At 59.1% G+C, this 15418-nt stretch overlaps 1 protein-coding gene across 1 annotated transcript; it reads left to right on the forward strand.

The window, feature by feature from the left end:
* The first annotated feature begins 1381 nt into the window (after positions 1-1381).
* CYGB (cytoglobin) lies at positions 1382-10916 on the forward strand. Its single transcript, XM_029213112.1, has 4 exons — positions 1382-1685; positions 6571-6802; positions 7097-7260; positions 9615-10916. The coding sequence occupies exons 1-4, from the start codon at positions 1543-1545 to the stop codon at positions 9646-9648; spliced, it is 573 nt and encodes a 190-aa protein (XP_029068945.1). The 5' UTR covers positions 1382-1542; the 3' UTR covers positions 9649-10916.
* Positions 10917-15418: the final 4502 nt, after the last annotated feature.

The raw sequence follows: 15418 nt of genomic DNA on the forward strand, positions 1-15418 counted from the left end.
CCTCCCGCCCAGGATTCCAGTAACGTACCTGAACCCTGGGCTCCAGCAAGGCCCGGAGCTAGGGCTGTGCCAGGGCCCTCTGCTTTGAAATAGAATTTTTAAAAATAAGCACGTAAACCAAAGCTGAAGAGGAGAGCCGCCACCTCTTGCCATACTTGAGCAGTGGACAGAGACTTGGGAAGGGCAGTGTCACCAGGGAGTGTTAGGGAGAACTGGACACACCCCACAAGAGCCATCACATGTGTCACATGTTTCAGATGCTTGCAGCCCGGGTCTGGCCTCAGGCTTCAACTGGGAGTCAGAAGTGGGACCCCCTCCATACCAGAATCGAGCAGCTGCTTGCAGGGTGGGGACCAGGTGGCTCTCAGAGGCACAGTCCCCACCTCTGGTCCAATCCCCTTCCCTGAGAAGGCCACCAGGACAAGAATTTGTCTCCTCCACCCACAGAAGCCCTCCCTAATCCAGGTCCTGGTGGCTGAGATGTCTCCAGCGCCCTGGGCCTCCCCCCACCACCAAGACTTCCTGACAACCCCACCGACCCACCCACCGCAGGTCCGCTCTGCCCGGCCCAGCGGCCTCTCCTTCGAGCTTTTCTCCCCCACGGTCAGAATCAGGAGCGGCGCCAGGTTTGGGCCTGCCTGTGTCATCAGTAAGCCACCCAGGGCCTTCTTTCTGACGCCACGTGCGTGCCCCGAAGGGGAGGAGTGCTGGCGGGAAGGAAAGGCTGGCGCAGGCCGCTGGCGCAGGCCGCTGGCGCTCAAGTTCGACAGCCGCCCCCCATCCCCGCATTGGTGTTTTCCTGTAAGGTGTTGGCGTAGGGAGATGATGTCTGTTTTCTCTAAGCCCTCCAGAGTCTGGGGTCCGGTGCTCTGCGGGTGCCGCCGCGGCCCCCCGGCTGGCTCGGGAGAGGCCGGGAGCGAGCGGGAACTCAGCTCGGACCGCGGCGCACCTGGAGGGGCTCGCGCCGCCCCCTCGGGCTGGGAGTGTTCGACTTAGAGTCAGTTCCCCGCCGCGGGAAGGGGGCACACGCGCAGACGCCCCGGCCTCGCCCAGCGCGTGAGCCGCGACCCGGTGCCCCCAGACCTGCACGCGCCGCGGCGCACTCCCGTGCGGCCCGGCGCCCCGTGACTGCCCGCCCCCTCCTCCCGGGACCCCCCAGTACACCCGCCCCACCTACGCCCCGCCCGGCAGTCAAACTCCGCGGTGGCCTGGAGGGCGGGCACCCCGCCCAGCCTTCACCTTGCCGGAACTGGCTCACGGACAAGGGGTTGGGGGTTTGGAGCGGATCTCTTTTTTTTTCATGTTTTTGCAGCAGACCACATCCCCGCCCCCCGCTCGCGGTCCCCCGCCCCCTGCACATATACCCTACACACACACACGCGCGCGCACACACACACACACACACACACACAAGGCGCGTACAGACACGCTCCCTCCCTCCGGCGCGCTCTACCACTCGCCCGCCAGCGGCACACGCAGCCGGCCCCGGCTCCCCGCGCCCCGCCGCCGCCGAGCGTAGCCGGGCTGCGCTGGGAGCTGCTCATGGAGAAAGTGCCGGGCGAGATGGAGATAGAGCGCAGGGAGCGGAGCGAGGAGCTGTCCGAGGCGGAGAGGAAGGCGGTGCAGGCGACGTGGGCCCGGCTCTATGCCAACTGCGAGGACGTGGGGGTGGCCATCCTGGTGCGGTAGGTGTCTCCCCGGCCCGGCCGGGCCCGGGGGAGGGACGGCGGCAGCGGCTCCGGGCAGAGGCGGGCTCGGCCCGGGTCCGAGCTCGGGCGCCACCTCCCCAGCTGCGATTGGGGCCGGGCCGGTCGGGGTGCGGGCAGCGTGGGGCGCCTTGGGGTGGACGAAGTCCTGGCCGAGCCCTTCCTAGCTCTCTCTGGGCGAGGTGCTCACCAGGAACTAGGAGACAGACGCAGAAGGAGGGCACCTCCATCTCCCTCCTCTCCCGGGCCTCAGAACTCCTGGCTCAGCCAGCCATGCCTTCCTCACCAGCGACCCCAGCCACGCAACCGAGCTGTTATAGACACACATTTTACCAGCCTTTCCAATGGGGGCTTTGGGGGCTCCCCATTCTAGAGACAGGAAAACTGAGGACCAGCCAAGAAGGAGGACAAAGGAGCAAACCCCTTTCTCCAGCTCAGCCCCTTTCTGTATTCAGAGACTTGGAAGAACAGAGCAAAGGGCGAAAGAATAGAGGTCAGAAGGAGTAGACCCTGGAGGTCCGGTTTTCCCAGCTGGCCCCTTCCTGCCCCTGGGGCCAGGCCAGCAGGGAGCTCCCAGGTGAGGTGCAGGTGAGTGGAGAAGTAAACAGTCCCCTAGGATACAGTCCCTGCCGAGTTTGGTGGAGGGGAAGGGAGAAGCTTCAGGAGACAGGGCCCCACCCTGAAACCCCGATCTGGGGAGAAAGGGTCATGTGTCTTGGGCTCAGGGGTCATTCAGGCACCACATGCCCCCGAGGGACGCACACACACAGAGTGACACTGTTATTCACACACCTACACACCAGTGCACATGCACTCCATTCCCATATAGTTAATGTCCCCAAGCCACACAAGCTAGTCATTGACTACAGCTACAGATCGGTGCTCTCTTCCCACACATGCCGGTCCCTGGGGGCGCAGGCAGGGAGGTCCCCTTAACCCTCTGTCCTTGGCAGAGGGAAGCTGTCAAATCTAGGACAGATCTGGAAAGTCTGATTGTTTGAAGATGGGGTGAAACCTGTCTGTGGAAAGGACAGTTGAAGTGCATGCCTGTCTCCCAGTCCTGGCCCCGTCTCTGGCTCCTCTTTCTCTCCCGAACTCTTTCCCTTGTGCCTCCCCCAAGCCTGGGACCTACTCAGCTCCATATCGATGTGCCCTGATTCCAACTTAGAAACAGATTTTGGAGAAAAAAGAGCAAGAAGCACTCTTGAGGAGTTCCAGGAGGATTCCTGAGGAAGGGACAGCTATTGGGGCAGCTCCCAGACCCAGAAACAGCCGGGGGTGGTGGGGAAGCTAAGAGGGGATTTCAGATCCCGAAGCCATCAGACATTGGGAGGTGCAGCTCTACACGTGCGAGCACCCACACAAGCACACGGTGGACAGTGGAGTCACAGATGCGCCAGACTGCGTCCCCGGAGGGCTGCTCTCAGCTGTGTTGTTGGCACATGCGGGCCCCCCAGGCCTCAGGATGCACCCGGGTGTGCACATGGGTCACCAAGAGGAAATGAGGCAAAGTCCAAAGGACCTTGGAGATTTTTTTGTCCCGACGCCCTGCCGTTTGCCAGTGAGGACATGTAAGGGATGTGTCCAAGATCCAGCGCCTAGGGTCCCACCCAACCTCCCCAGGAATGGGGCGTGCCGAGGAAGGAACTGAACCCTGAGGTGTTTCTGGAGAGTCTGAGCTCTTGGCAAGGGTTTCATCCTCTCTCTGTGCCCCTCTAGTTCCCCAGAGGGGAACTCATTCCTCAGTGGGCACTGGGTCTGGGCTGGGGAGGTGGTCGCCTAGTGCTCAGGGCTCAGAGGGAGGCCCACAGTTAACCTGAGAAAGCCTGAGATAGCAGTTAGATCTGGGCTGCTGATAACCCCAGGCACGCTTCGCCTGACCCCACCTCGGCTGCGGCTGCCGGGAGCCCAGCCCAGCCCAGCCCAGCCCAGCTCAGAAGAGAAGCTGGCCCAGCGCCCCCTCGCCCAGCCCCAAGTCCCACCAGCCTCCCTTTCCTTTTTCTCCTCCTGATGTCCGCCCCAGTAGGGGGTGTTAGGGGGACTCGACTGATAAGCTTCTCAGATAAGGCCCCTCCCCAGATCCTGTGCCCCTCAGTTTTGTCACAGACGCCTCTTGTCTTTACGCCCCATCAACAAGGACGGGCGGGACAGAGCCCGAGACAGTCGCCCTCTGACTGGGCGCTCTCACCTCCTCCCTCCTCACTCCCACACCCCAACACTCCCCCTGTGAGGAGGTAGCAGCCTCCAGGATGGTGCCAGAGGGGCTGCCCAGACCCCATGCCTCCTCTCGCTGCCGGGAGGAGACCAAGAGGGAGCATCCATGCTCTAGGAAGGCTCCTCTCCCGGTTGTAACCCTGCCGCCTTCCCCCTCACGCTCAGACAAGCCTATTTCAGGCTCTCCTGGAAGCCCAGATGCCTCTGGAAGCCGAGAAACTCCCCAAGCTGGCTGCTGAGGCTTCTCCCAGCAGCGCAGGCCGGAACTGGGAGGGTCAGGAGTAAACACGGGGGGGGGGGGGGGGGGGGGGCGCAGAGGAACGCCAGGATGAAGGAGCAGAGCGCAAGGCCCCTTGACTCCCCTGGCCCAGAAGAAGGGCTCATCGGGACCATCCTTAGGGCCATAACGGGAGACCCACCGGGTCCCAGGCTACCATCCCCGGCAGAGCAGCCTCTGAGGCGGTCTGGGGAAGCCATCATAGCCGGGGCCGTCCCGGCTCCTTCCTGGTCCTGCCACCCACTCCGCTTGGCCCACTGATGCAGCCGTGGGCATCAATTCCTAATCCGGAACGTGGGAATAAAAACAGTGCCAACCTCGGGAGGATATTGCAAGAATTAATGAGATCGTATAGTAAGTGCTCGATAAATAGTCCCTGTTATTTTCTCATCAGTAAAGTGGACGTAATACCCACTTTGTCGTGGCAACAAGTGGAGATGCTCTGCATATTGTTACTCACCAGCCAAACAGAAATTAGTATTTTTGTTGCAATGTAAAACCTCTGAAGTCAGAGATCCTCATTTAAATCCAGACTGGGTTTTTCGTATCTGTCCTTCATTACGACGCTTCTGCAGAGAAATCCAATGTATTTTCAGACCCATCGCGTCATTCGTCCTCGCCAGTATAGCTGTGAAGTAGCAAGCAGGGGTGCATGGACTTCTCTCACACTTTTGCAGACAGGAGGCTGTGAAGCGATTTGCCCGAGGTCACACTTGGCCTCCGAGAGGGGCCCCCCTCGTAGCCTGAAAGGGTGGCCGGGGCCAGATGCTCTCCCTGCATCTGTTCCAGCTCTCAGATCTGAGACCCGACCCCAGGCCCCAAGGGCTGTTTTGGCAAATTACCAGCTCTCGCTAATCACAAAGGGGACACTCCAAAAGTGTGAAACAACCTGAGAAAACAGGTCCAGGACATTCCATCCATTTTCTGAGGCTTCAGTTATGTAAGTTCTGATTGAGTCTGGCCACATACCTCCCGCCCCAGCTGGGTGAGGGATCGCAGATGTCATCACCACCATCTGGCAAAGTGCAGGGCTCTGGGCCAAGGTGATGGGTCAGAGTGTGCATGAGACCCGGGCTCTGCCCTGGGGTTGCAGGACCCAGACGGACACACAAGGAAGAAGCCGTGAAAGGTGGCAGGGAACACACTAATGGCCTTGGAGGGAAAGCGGTTGCCCGGGGCCAGGCCAGGCGCTCAGGGAGAGGCCCAGCTGACACGGGGGAAGGGGGGGTGGGTCCACCATGTGGAAGGGGCCCAGCATGCCGAGGAATCTTTCACCCATGGTAAGTGAAGCTGTTGGGCTGGAGCGTAGGGAAGAATGTGGACCCCATGCTGGAGAAGCGGGTGTGGGACAGTTTCTAAGAAGCCTGGAATCTGAGGTTAAGGAGTTTTGACTTTGTCCGGTAGACAGTGGGGAGCCATGGAATGTTTTCGAGCATGAGAGCGACCCAGTGAATGTGATATTAGGCGGGGGGGGGGGGGGGGATTAGACAATTTCAGATAAACTGGAGAGGGAAGGGTTAGAAAGCCCTGGGGTCTGCCCCAAGAAGTGCACAGGCTGGTTGGAGAGGTAAGATGTACAGACAGACGTGAAGGACTTACCAGGCTGGTGACATCAATCCATATCTTTAATTAAATCAACCGATGACTATGCAGGCTGAGGAGGGAAGCAGGGTAGTGAATAGGGAAGGGACTGGGCTGGGAGGAGGACTGAGTCTCATTTCTTCCCTTCCATGACCTGAGCTAAGTCAGCTAAGCCGCTCGGGCCTTCCTTTGTTTAGGAAGAGAGCTCTGACTTCATAAGAAAGGGTGGCATTTACTGAGCCCCCTGTGTCCACACTGTACCAGGGCTCCACATGCTGTTTCTCGTTTCATCCTCCCAACAACCACAACGACTCACAACCAAGATAGGAACAGTGATGCCCATTTCATAGATGAGGAAACTGAGGCTCAGAAAAGTTAACTTGGGGGTATAGCTCAGGGATAGAGCATTTGACTGCAGAAAAGTTAACTTGCCCAAGGGCACACCGGCTGGGGATTCCAGAAAGCAGGCTCTTACCCTCTCAGCTGCGACTGGAGCAGGCCTCGAAGGGTGTGTGGAGTTTGGAAAGAAGGCAAAAAGCAAGGAAGCTTGCTTCCTTGGGAGAGGAAGCTGCAAATCTGGCAGATAGAAATGGCCGGGACTGGGGAGGGGTCTGCATGTAAGCCAGGTCGTCCAGAGGAAGGGTGTGTGTTTGAGGAACTGCTACACATGGTGGGGTGAGGGTGGGTTCAGCCTCTCCCACCTCCGTACCATACCCCCACCATCACCTGGACACTTCAGGGTGGGGCCTGAGGCCACCCCCTGCTCAGCACCCACCTGCTTCCTCCTGCCAGGTTCTTTGTGAACTTCCCGTCGGCCAAGCAGTACTTCAGCCAGTTCAAGCACATGGAGGAGCCCCTGGAAATGGAGCGGAGCCCGCAACTGCGGAAGCACGCCTGCCGGGTCATGGGGGCCCTCAACACCGTGGTGGAGAATCTGCACGACCCCGAGAAGGTGTCCTCTGTGCTTGCCCTCGTGGGCAAAGCCCACGCCCTCAAGCACAAGGTGGAGCCTGTGTACTTCAAGGTATGTCACCGGATGGGTGCTGCCACCCACCACCCACCTTGTTCCACCCCAGAGCCCCATAACCAATGACAGCCTGCGGGCCACTGGGCCACCCAGCCTCTCCCCCTGGCATGGCTGTTCCCGGGAGGTGCAGCAGGATGGGGGCTGTGTCTTGAGGGTGTCTGGTTCCCAAAGCTGCCAGGCTCTTGTTTCATGAACAATCCCCTTGGCCAAACACAGGATAGAAGGGATTCTGGGGGCTGCGGAGGGCAGGATGCCCAGGCATTTACTCCCCCTTCCTTCCTTTGTACCCAGATCCTCTCTGGGGTCATCCTGGAGGTGATTGCCGAGGAATTTGCCAATGACTTCCCACCCGAGACGCAGAGAGCCTGGGCCAAGCTTCGCGGCCTCATCTACAGCCACGTGACCGCTGCCTACAAGGAAGTGGGCTGGGTACAGCAGGTCCCCAACGCCACCACGTGAGGAGGCAGCCTCCCTGCCGCATCCTCCCCTGTCCCATGGCTTCCCACCTCTCCTAGCACCCAGGGACTGACCACCGGGGCAGGAACAGTTCCAGGAGGGTGGACCTGGGGTCTGATACATTAAAGATCAGGCAAGATAGGAAAAGGCCCGCTCACGCCGAGGACCGCAAACAGATTCTCCGCGGGCAGAGCCTTCTCTTTCCCTAGAGCCAGTGGACACTCAGGGCACCCCAAGACCGAGGCTGCCCCGGGCAGAGAGGCTCCAAAGGTTCCTGGCGGGAAGGCTGCTCATCAGGCCCAGAGGCAGCCCAGGCCAGCTCTGGCCACTTCCTCCCTGGTACCAATCACATGGGGCTGTTTTGCATCTAATGCTGACCGCGCTCCCTCCCGCCTTGGCCTCAGCAAGGCTGGAGCCAGGAGAATCACGAGGACGCACGCACGTGCCGGAGCCCACCCGGGGCCTGAGTGGGTGTCCCTCCCACGCACACCAGCAGGGGGTTTTACTTCTGGGCTGACCCTGGAGGCCGGGTTCCCAGTTCTGGGGTGAGGGCCCCGGGCGAACGGGCTCCAGGAGGGTGGCTGGCCTGGTGACTCCTGAGGGGAGGGCTGGCCCCCAGACTTGGCGGCTGGGAACACTCCGGCCTCCCTGGGCCCCCAAGGGGCTGGGGCTCTGGGAGCTCAATGGAGGGGCGGAGGCAGGGCTGGAGGAGGGAGGGGGGAGAGGAGCGGAGGCGGGAATGGGAAGCAGGGGTCAGCCAGCAGCTCGGGACACGCGTTGGAGAGAAACATTCCCAGCAGTTTCCCAGGGAAAAGGCGGCGTCCCCTCCCCGGGCTCCGAGCTGGTCCGCGGAGCTGGCCGGACCTCCTGCACACAGGCATCCCCGCGCAGCTCCGCGGAGTAGGTCCCCCGAGGGCAGCCTGCAGAGGCCCGGCCTCCCGGCCTTCCTGCCTCTGACCATACTGGCCCCCGCTTGCTGCCGCTCGCTTCACCACCCTGAGAGCGCGGAGCCCTCGGGGGCTGCTGGCAATGGCCAGGCAGCGACTCCAGATGTTCACAGCTGGGCCTGGGCCGCCCCAGACCTCAGAGTGAACGGAAGCAGGCAGGCGATTTTTACCTGCCGGAGGAGGAGGAGCTGACAGAGCCGGCAGCCCGGAAGCAGCCGGAGGGCAGGGGAGGGGTCAGTGGGGGGGAGGGGGCTTGCCCTCCCACGCCTCTCCCCAGGCAGGCCCTGCCGCCAAAGATGAGGTTGTTTACAGCCAGGAGACAAGACTTCCTGCTTCCAGAGAAAAGGGCTTTTTTATAGGGGCCTAGAGGGACGGAAGAGAGAGAGCTGGCCCGTGCAAGCCCCAGTGAATCAGAAACACATGGACAGCATTTCCCGACACGAAGCCCTGTCCCCTCCCCTCTCTTGCCCTAGCTGGACCCCTGGGACTTAAATCTCGCCAAACCCCAAGCATTAGGAAACCGCTGAAATCTCATGCCTCCCCCTTTCTGTTCCTTGTGCACTGAATGGAGATGGGCCACCGTGGGGACTGGCCGGGGCCCTGCGCCTTCCAGGGCCTGAGCACCCCACATTTGGGTTACCCCAGCTGAGGGAATTGTCCCCTCATCCCTTTGCATACTCTGGTGCCACCTCTGGTCTCCTGGGAACAGGGGTGTGACCCCCCCAAGAGGGCGTGTCTCCCTGGGCCCGGGCCTGCAGACCCCACTACTGCCAGGGTCCATATGGGTTCGGAGGGCGAGAGAGAGTTACAGGGCAGAGTTCTAGAAGGCCTCCATCCAGCCTCGCTTATCAGAGATGTAATAGCGAGCCAGACGCCACTGTTTATTGAACTGTCTCTGCTTCAGGGTGTGCTCGCACTCGTGTGTGTGTGTGTGTGTGTGTGTGTGTGTGTGTGTGTGTGTGTGGTCAGGAGGTGGCGGAGTTTGGGGGTGGTGAGTGCAAAGGGGTTGCGTGTGCAGAGAATGCCCATGGGTGGCCCAAGGGGGCACCACAGGCCAACCAGGGAGTGCGCATGTCTCAGAATTAAGAGGAAGAGAGCTCACTGTTCGCAGTTTGTGGAACACTTTCAGGCAGTTCTGTCGCTCAGATCCCACGGAGGTGGGCACCACAGACATGATTCACATTTTAGAGAAAAAGATCTGAGGTTCAGATGGGCCAGCCGAGGTCTTGGCGGAAAAGGGCCTAGAAGCTGGGTCTAATGGGCTTCTTTCACGGGCCCCGCGTGGGTCTCTGGGCTGGTACCGTTCGGCCTTGCAGCCCCTGATTCCTCTGCCCTCTCCCCAGGTTCCCTGGTCCCACTCCGAGGCCCTAGTAACCTGTTACCTACGTCTCCTATCTTGTCCACAGCCCACTGGCCACGCAGCCCTCTTCGGGGCCATAGGACCCCCTCTCTCCTCCCCGCTCCCTGGCAGCACCTTGAGGAAAAGGCCGAGTTCTGAAGACGCTCCTTGACCCTCCATCTCTGGGTGCCAAGGAAGCTGGAGGAATCCCTGACTCGTCTTCCTGGAAAGAGGCTGCCTCGTCTTCGGCCACAGTCCCCCTGGAGCCGCCGGAAGTTTGCATCAGCTGCCTGGTTGCTGGCCCCAGCTCAGCGGCGGCGCAGAGGGTGGCCTGTGGGGTGGGGGCCTTTCCTCCTTGGAGAGCCGGGCACACCCTTCTTAGCTTTTCTACTCACTGTCAGAGACCTAGCTGAGCGGCCGGCGGGAATCAGGGGCAGGCCTGTGAGTCACTGGAGGAGCAAACCAGCCCTGTTTCTATCTGCCTGGCCACACACAGGTCTCCACATCACTTATCTAGAATACCACACACACACGTCTACCGTATATACAGATATATTCTATATACAATCTATATATAAATCTATATATATATATACATACACATACATATCTATAATGTGTATCAGTAAGGCCCAGAGGCACGAGTGAAGCCTCGGTTCTGCCCACCGAGGGGTCCTGGCAGCTTCTGGGCAGAGAACAGAGTGTTCCGGCAGAGATGACGGGGTCCCACATCAGCACGGAGAGGACCCAGGCCTGCGTGGGCAGGGTTGGGGTGACCCAGCTTGCCAGCAAAGCCCAGCCCATTCTCTCTGACCAGCTCCCCATATTCCTGCTTTCCACTTTGGGCAGAAAGGATTTGGCGTTCCCTACGTCTGCCCCCCACAAAAGGAGGTGGGTCCCTGACTTGCCCCTAAATGGGCAAGGGGGCCAGAAGCTCTGGACAGGACGACTGCAGCGGGGGAGGGGCCATGGTCCAGAAACCTCGGATGGCAGCTCCGTCTGCCTTTGCCACTAAGACAGACGGCCCTGGCGGGAGGGGGATCCAGGCTGCTGTCAGTGGGGCAGTGGATGCCTCCATCTCTTCCTGGGGCTCTGAGGGCTGAGGGCCTTCCCTCCCCTGCCTCTCCTGGCTGCTGGCTTGCAGTCAGCCCTCTCCATCCATCTAGGTCAGCGTTGCTGGGGACCCCCCCAATGTGTGCCCCTTGGTCACGTGTATTGTCCTCAAGGATGTTTTGCTGCTGTGGCTACTGTGCCCGTGTCGTCCTGTCCCATCTTCATGCAGCCATCCGTGTAACTGCCTGTCCTCCTTTTGTACTTTCTGATGTTTGTAACCAGACCCAGCCATGTCATTAAACAGACTCGTTCTTCCTGTGTCTGTGCACGCTCATTTGGTCTTCTCCTGCCACCTGCCCCTCGCCTCTGTCTCCCCTCCTTAGTTCAAGTCTCGACTCGGGCCTTTTTCTTGAAAGGCGACCCCCCAGCCCAAGGGTCCCCCTCACCTGTGTCTCAGCCTTGGCTGGTCGCAGGCCCTTCTGATTGGGGCTCAGGACGGTGGTGGGGGGCCCCGGCTTGTTCACTCAGGAGCACAGAGCTGCAGAACGGAAGCTGGGCTCTAGAGGTGGGAGGGGGGAAGGGAGTCTGTGCTTGTTTTAAAAAGTCCGGGGGGGCTTCCCTGGTGGCGCAGTGGTTGAGAGTCCGCCTGCCGATGCAGGGGACGCGGGTTCGTGCCCCGGTCCGCGAGGATTCCGCGTGCTGCGGAGCCGCTGAACCCGTGAGCCATGGCCGCTGGGCCTGCACGTCCGGAGCCTGTGCTCTGCAACGGGAGAGGCCGCAGCGGTGAGAGGCCCGCGTATCGCAAAAAAAAAAAGTCCGGGGGCTTTTCCTCTTTTGTTCTGGAAATATCCTCCCTCACGTGGGGGAGAGAAGAGAGAGAGAACTCAAGGGAGAGATGTTCAGAAAGGAGGGCCCTGCTAGTGCAGTGAGCCAAGCAAGCCAAGGATAGGACCTTCACCTTCTGGACCTGAGCTGGGCATCCCACACCAAGAGCTGAGGCCCGGCATTATGCTCAAGGTACGAGTGGTGGGGCAGCCCCTGGGCGTTTGAGAAAGAGGAAGCGTGTCCTTACTAGCCTTAGGTCCCCAATACCTTCCCTGAGCTCTCTGCTCCCAGCCCCTCCTATCTCCCACCCCACAGCCTCGGGCCAGGCCTGCCCAGCCCTCACTCATGATGGAGGCAACAGCCAGCAGCATCGACTCCCCGAGGAGGGACCAGGAGGTCACCACCCCCGGTGGGCTGCAGGAGAAGCAGGAAGCAGCCTCTGTCCCTTGGGAGGGCTCCCGGCTGCCTGGGAAGATCAGCTGACACACAAGAAAGGTCTTGTCTCCCAGGCCGTGAACTTGTTGAATCCAGGCCTTCATCGCCTGGGCCTGGCACAGCAGAGGTGCTGGATAGCAATCCAGAGACTAAATAAATACCACTCTTAGAAAGCCAAACCAGTACCTGGGGCCAAGAGTGAGCTGTGTGCACTGACACGGGCGCGCAGCGTGGAGAGGACAGAGCAAGGCAAGGCCTTTCCAGGGAGGCGGCGCTGCAAGAGAGAGCCCCGGGCTCTGGGCTGTCTCCCCATGCTGTGTGACCTTAGGCAAGTCACTCACAGTTTCTGAGCCACGGTCACCTCTAATTTAAAACAGGAGTGAACGTGAGGCCTGTCTGGCGAGGCAGGTACCAGGAGCAAGACGGAGGATGCACGCCACCGTGCTGGGGACATGGGAATGCTCAGGACAGAGTGACGGTCAGGCCACCGGAAGCAGCAGATGGAGGGCGGGGGGTGGGTCGCTGGCCAAGATGAGCGATGACTCTTGAAAGAGACTTCCAGTTCATGGCCCCTGGCGGGCTCAGGCTGAGCCGGAGCCAGAGGGGTGTGGGGACAGTGGGGCCGAGGGGAGTAAGAGGAAAAGGGGCATCTGTGGTCGAAGGTGGGGGTAGTCTTTAGGAAGAAAAACCCCTCCCCAGTTCACTTCAGTTGGCTTGAAGGTGGTGAAGGGGCCTCAGAGCTGGAATCATTCTGGAATGTGGCCCCTGAGGATGGTTCTCTCCACTGCCCAACCCCCAGAGAGGACACTGGCAACTAGTGGTTCATCCTGCACTTGAGCAAGGGATGCTGCTTGAGTAGGGGGGCAGGTAAGGTCCAAACAGAGGTGATGCTGGGCAGGGCCCGTGTGTCCTGGTGGGCTGCAGGCTGTGGGCAGGGGGCTACAGGGTACAGGAGCAGCGACTGGAGTTTTGTTTTGTGCTCTATGCTCAGGGATAACCTTGTCGCCGAAGCGCTGAGCAACTGTGTCAGCTCCCCTTGGCGTGCTCGGGCGGTGAGCGATGGGGTGTCAGGAACGGGGGTGCAAAGGCTGTGAGGCACCTTCCCGGCCAAGCCGTCCTGGCCGCGCAGCCCCACAGCGACCCCTGCTGGCCACGACAGGAACATCACCCGGGAAGCCGCTGCCTGAGCGGCTGGCGAAGTTACCTTCCCATGTTCCTTCCTCTGGGGCCCAACTTCCTCTCTCGCTTTAAAGGAGGTAGTGCCCTAACGGGGCCTGAGGCAAAAAGAAAAAAATGTGCACCCCATGTATACTTCTGAAAATATCCTCCCGTGTTTTGACCCAAGTGTAAAAAGTTAATAAATGCTCCATTTTTAAAAAGACTTTACATAAACCCCCACATCTCCCAAGCTGTTAGCTCACCTATGTCAACACTTATAAACCCAGTTGGGGACACAAGAGCCACGTACGTGGGGTCATTAAAAGAAACAACGGCCTGTCTTTGTTTAAAATTTTGGATTTTTTGTTCATCATGGATGTTTTTGTTTTAATAAAGATCTTTTTTTTTTCTTTAACAGTCAGGCTTTCTTTTGTTTTTTGGGCTTACAGGATCTTAGTTTCCTGACCAGGGATCGAACTCGTGTCCTGGGCAGTGCAAGCGCAGAATCCTAACCACTGGACCACCAGGGACTTCCCAGTAAAGATTTTTTAAAATATTATTTCCTTTGTTTACTGCCCGCCCCCTTAAATTTTGTGCCCCAGGCAAGTGCCTCATTCATCTCACCGTTTTCCCAGAGCTTTCCTAGAATATCCTTTCGAGGTACCACAGCTGAAAAACACTCATCCTTGATCTCAAAAAGTACCCCCTCCACACTTCCCACGGCAGTAGGTTTCAGAGTGGCTCAGCTGATACCTTTGATAAAAGAATTGCCACGCCAGGGTAAGAGTTTGGACTTTGGCAGTCCCTTAGGGTTGGAGACACTGGGTCAGAAGGTTTTTGTGACAGGAAACAGAGGTCCACTCAGGCTCCCAATGTGAGAGGGGGCTGGGGAATTCCCTGGTGGTCCAGTGGTTAGGATTCCATGCTTTCACTGCCAAGGGCCTGGGTTCGATCCTTGGTTGGGGAACTAAGATCCCACAAGCCGCGCAGCGCCGGCCAAAAAAAAAAAAAAAAGGAAAATCAAAGTGAGGGGTGCTGTATGGGGAAGGACAGACATGCTGAAGGAAGGGCGTGAGGCCTCCGGGAGTCAGGAAAAACCACATGGCCTGGCCTCGCTAGAAGGAGGGACCCCAGCACAGCTGCCCAGGGGCCTGGGAACTGGGTGGTCGCCTGCAAGAGGACAGCTCCAGGCCCCATAATCTCCTGGCTCTCAGTGTGGTCCTGAGCATCCCCACCGCAGTGTGCACAGTCCCTGGGGCTCCAATCCTCTGGACCCAGCCTCTCAGCCTTCCACGGCTTCCCACTGAGGAATCAGCTCTCAAACTCCCCAGCAGAGAGATGCTGTTTGACCCCACATTCTGAGGTGCTGTGTTTGTGGACAAAGCTCTCATTTGAGGCCACTGTAGAAGCCACTGGCTGCCCTGGGTGTGGTGCCCACCTGTGGTCCAATTAGCAATGGCCATGTGGTAGGGAATGTGGCTACTGCTACAGTACTAGCACCAAGGGCCAATTGCAGTATTTCCCGGCAAAGGACAGAGAGACTCCATCCCCAGACGACTCCCTGTCAGCTTCAGTTTCTTGGTCTTAGATCCTCTCTGTCGCACATGAAACCCCCAACCCAGAGCAATCAGCCACCACCTCTGACCATTGTCCTTTTCTTTTGTTGCCCTCTTGTTTCAGGCCTAGCCCCCACTGTAGCCTCCCTGCCCTCTCCAGTCCATCCTCACACGGCCACCGGCTCAGTCTGCTGGGGACAAAAGGGGCCCTGTTCCTCCTCAAGAGTGTCCAGTGGCTCCGATGACCTCACAAAGACGGTCCGAGCTCCTCAGCCATGGGGCGGGGGGGCCCACAACCTGGCACTGATACACTTCCCTCATCTGAACTGTTGGTCATTCTCCTGCCAATGCAGGGGACACGGGTTCGTGCCCTGGTCTGGGAAGATCCCACATGCCGCAGAGCCGCTAGTGAGCCATGGCCACTGAGCCTGCGCGTCCGGAACCTGTGCTCCGCAATGGGAGAGGCCACAACAGTGAGAGGCCCACGTACCGCAAAAAAACAAAACAAAACAAAACAACAAAACTAGCATTCACGGGGGTTCTGCATGATTCCAAAAGCAATGTATGATCACTGCAGAGAATTTGGGGACAAAAGGAAAACACAAAGAAGGGAAGAAAAATCACCTGTGATCCCTCCAAGCAGAGGCAACCACTGTTACCGTTTTGGTGTAAATCCTCGCAGTCTCTCCCCTACGCTGGCATACATCACACCTGGCATACATCACACCTGGTACATCACACCTGGCATACATCACACCTGGCACATCACACCTTGCATACATCACACCTGGTACATCACACCTGGCATACATCACACCTGGCATACATCACACCTGGCATACAT

The sequence above is a fragment of the Monodon monoceros genome, unplaced genomic scaffold, assembly GCF_005190385.1.
Source record: "Monodon monoceros isolate NGI ecotype Baffin Bay Population unplaced genomic scaffold, NGI_Narwhal_1 Super_Scaffold_9, whole genome shotgun sequence".
NCBI lineage: Eukaryota > Metazoa > Chordata > Mammalia > Artiodactyla > Monodontidae > Monodon > Monodon monoceros.

What these genes read in the sequence shown, in the direction of transcription:
- CYGB (XM_029213112.1), top strand. Translation starts at nt 1,543, where the DNA reads ATGGAGAAAGTGCCGGGCGAGATGGAGATAGAGCGCAGGGAGCGGAGC. An exon ending in GGGGTGGCCATCCTGGTGCG is followed by an intron (nt 1,686 to 6,570) that starts GTAGGTGTCTCC and finishes TCCTCCTGCCAG; the next exon opens with GTTCTTTGTGAACTTCCCGT. An exon ending in TGGAGCCTGTGTACTTCAAG is followed by an intron (nt 6,803 to 7,096) that starts GTATGTCACCGG and finishes CTTTGTACCCAG; the next exon opens with ATCCTCTCTGGGGTCATCCT.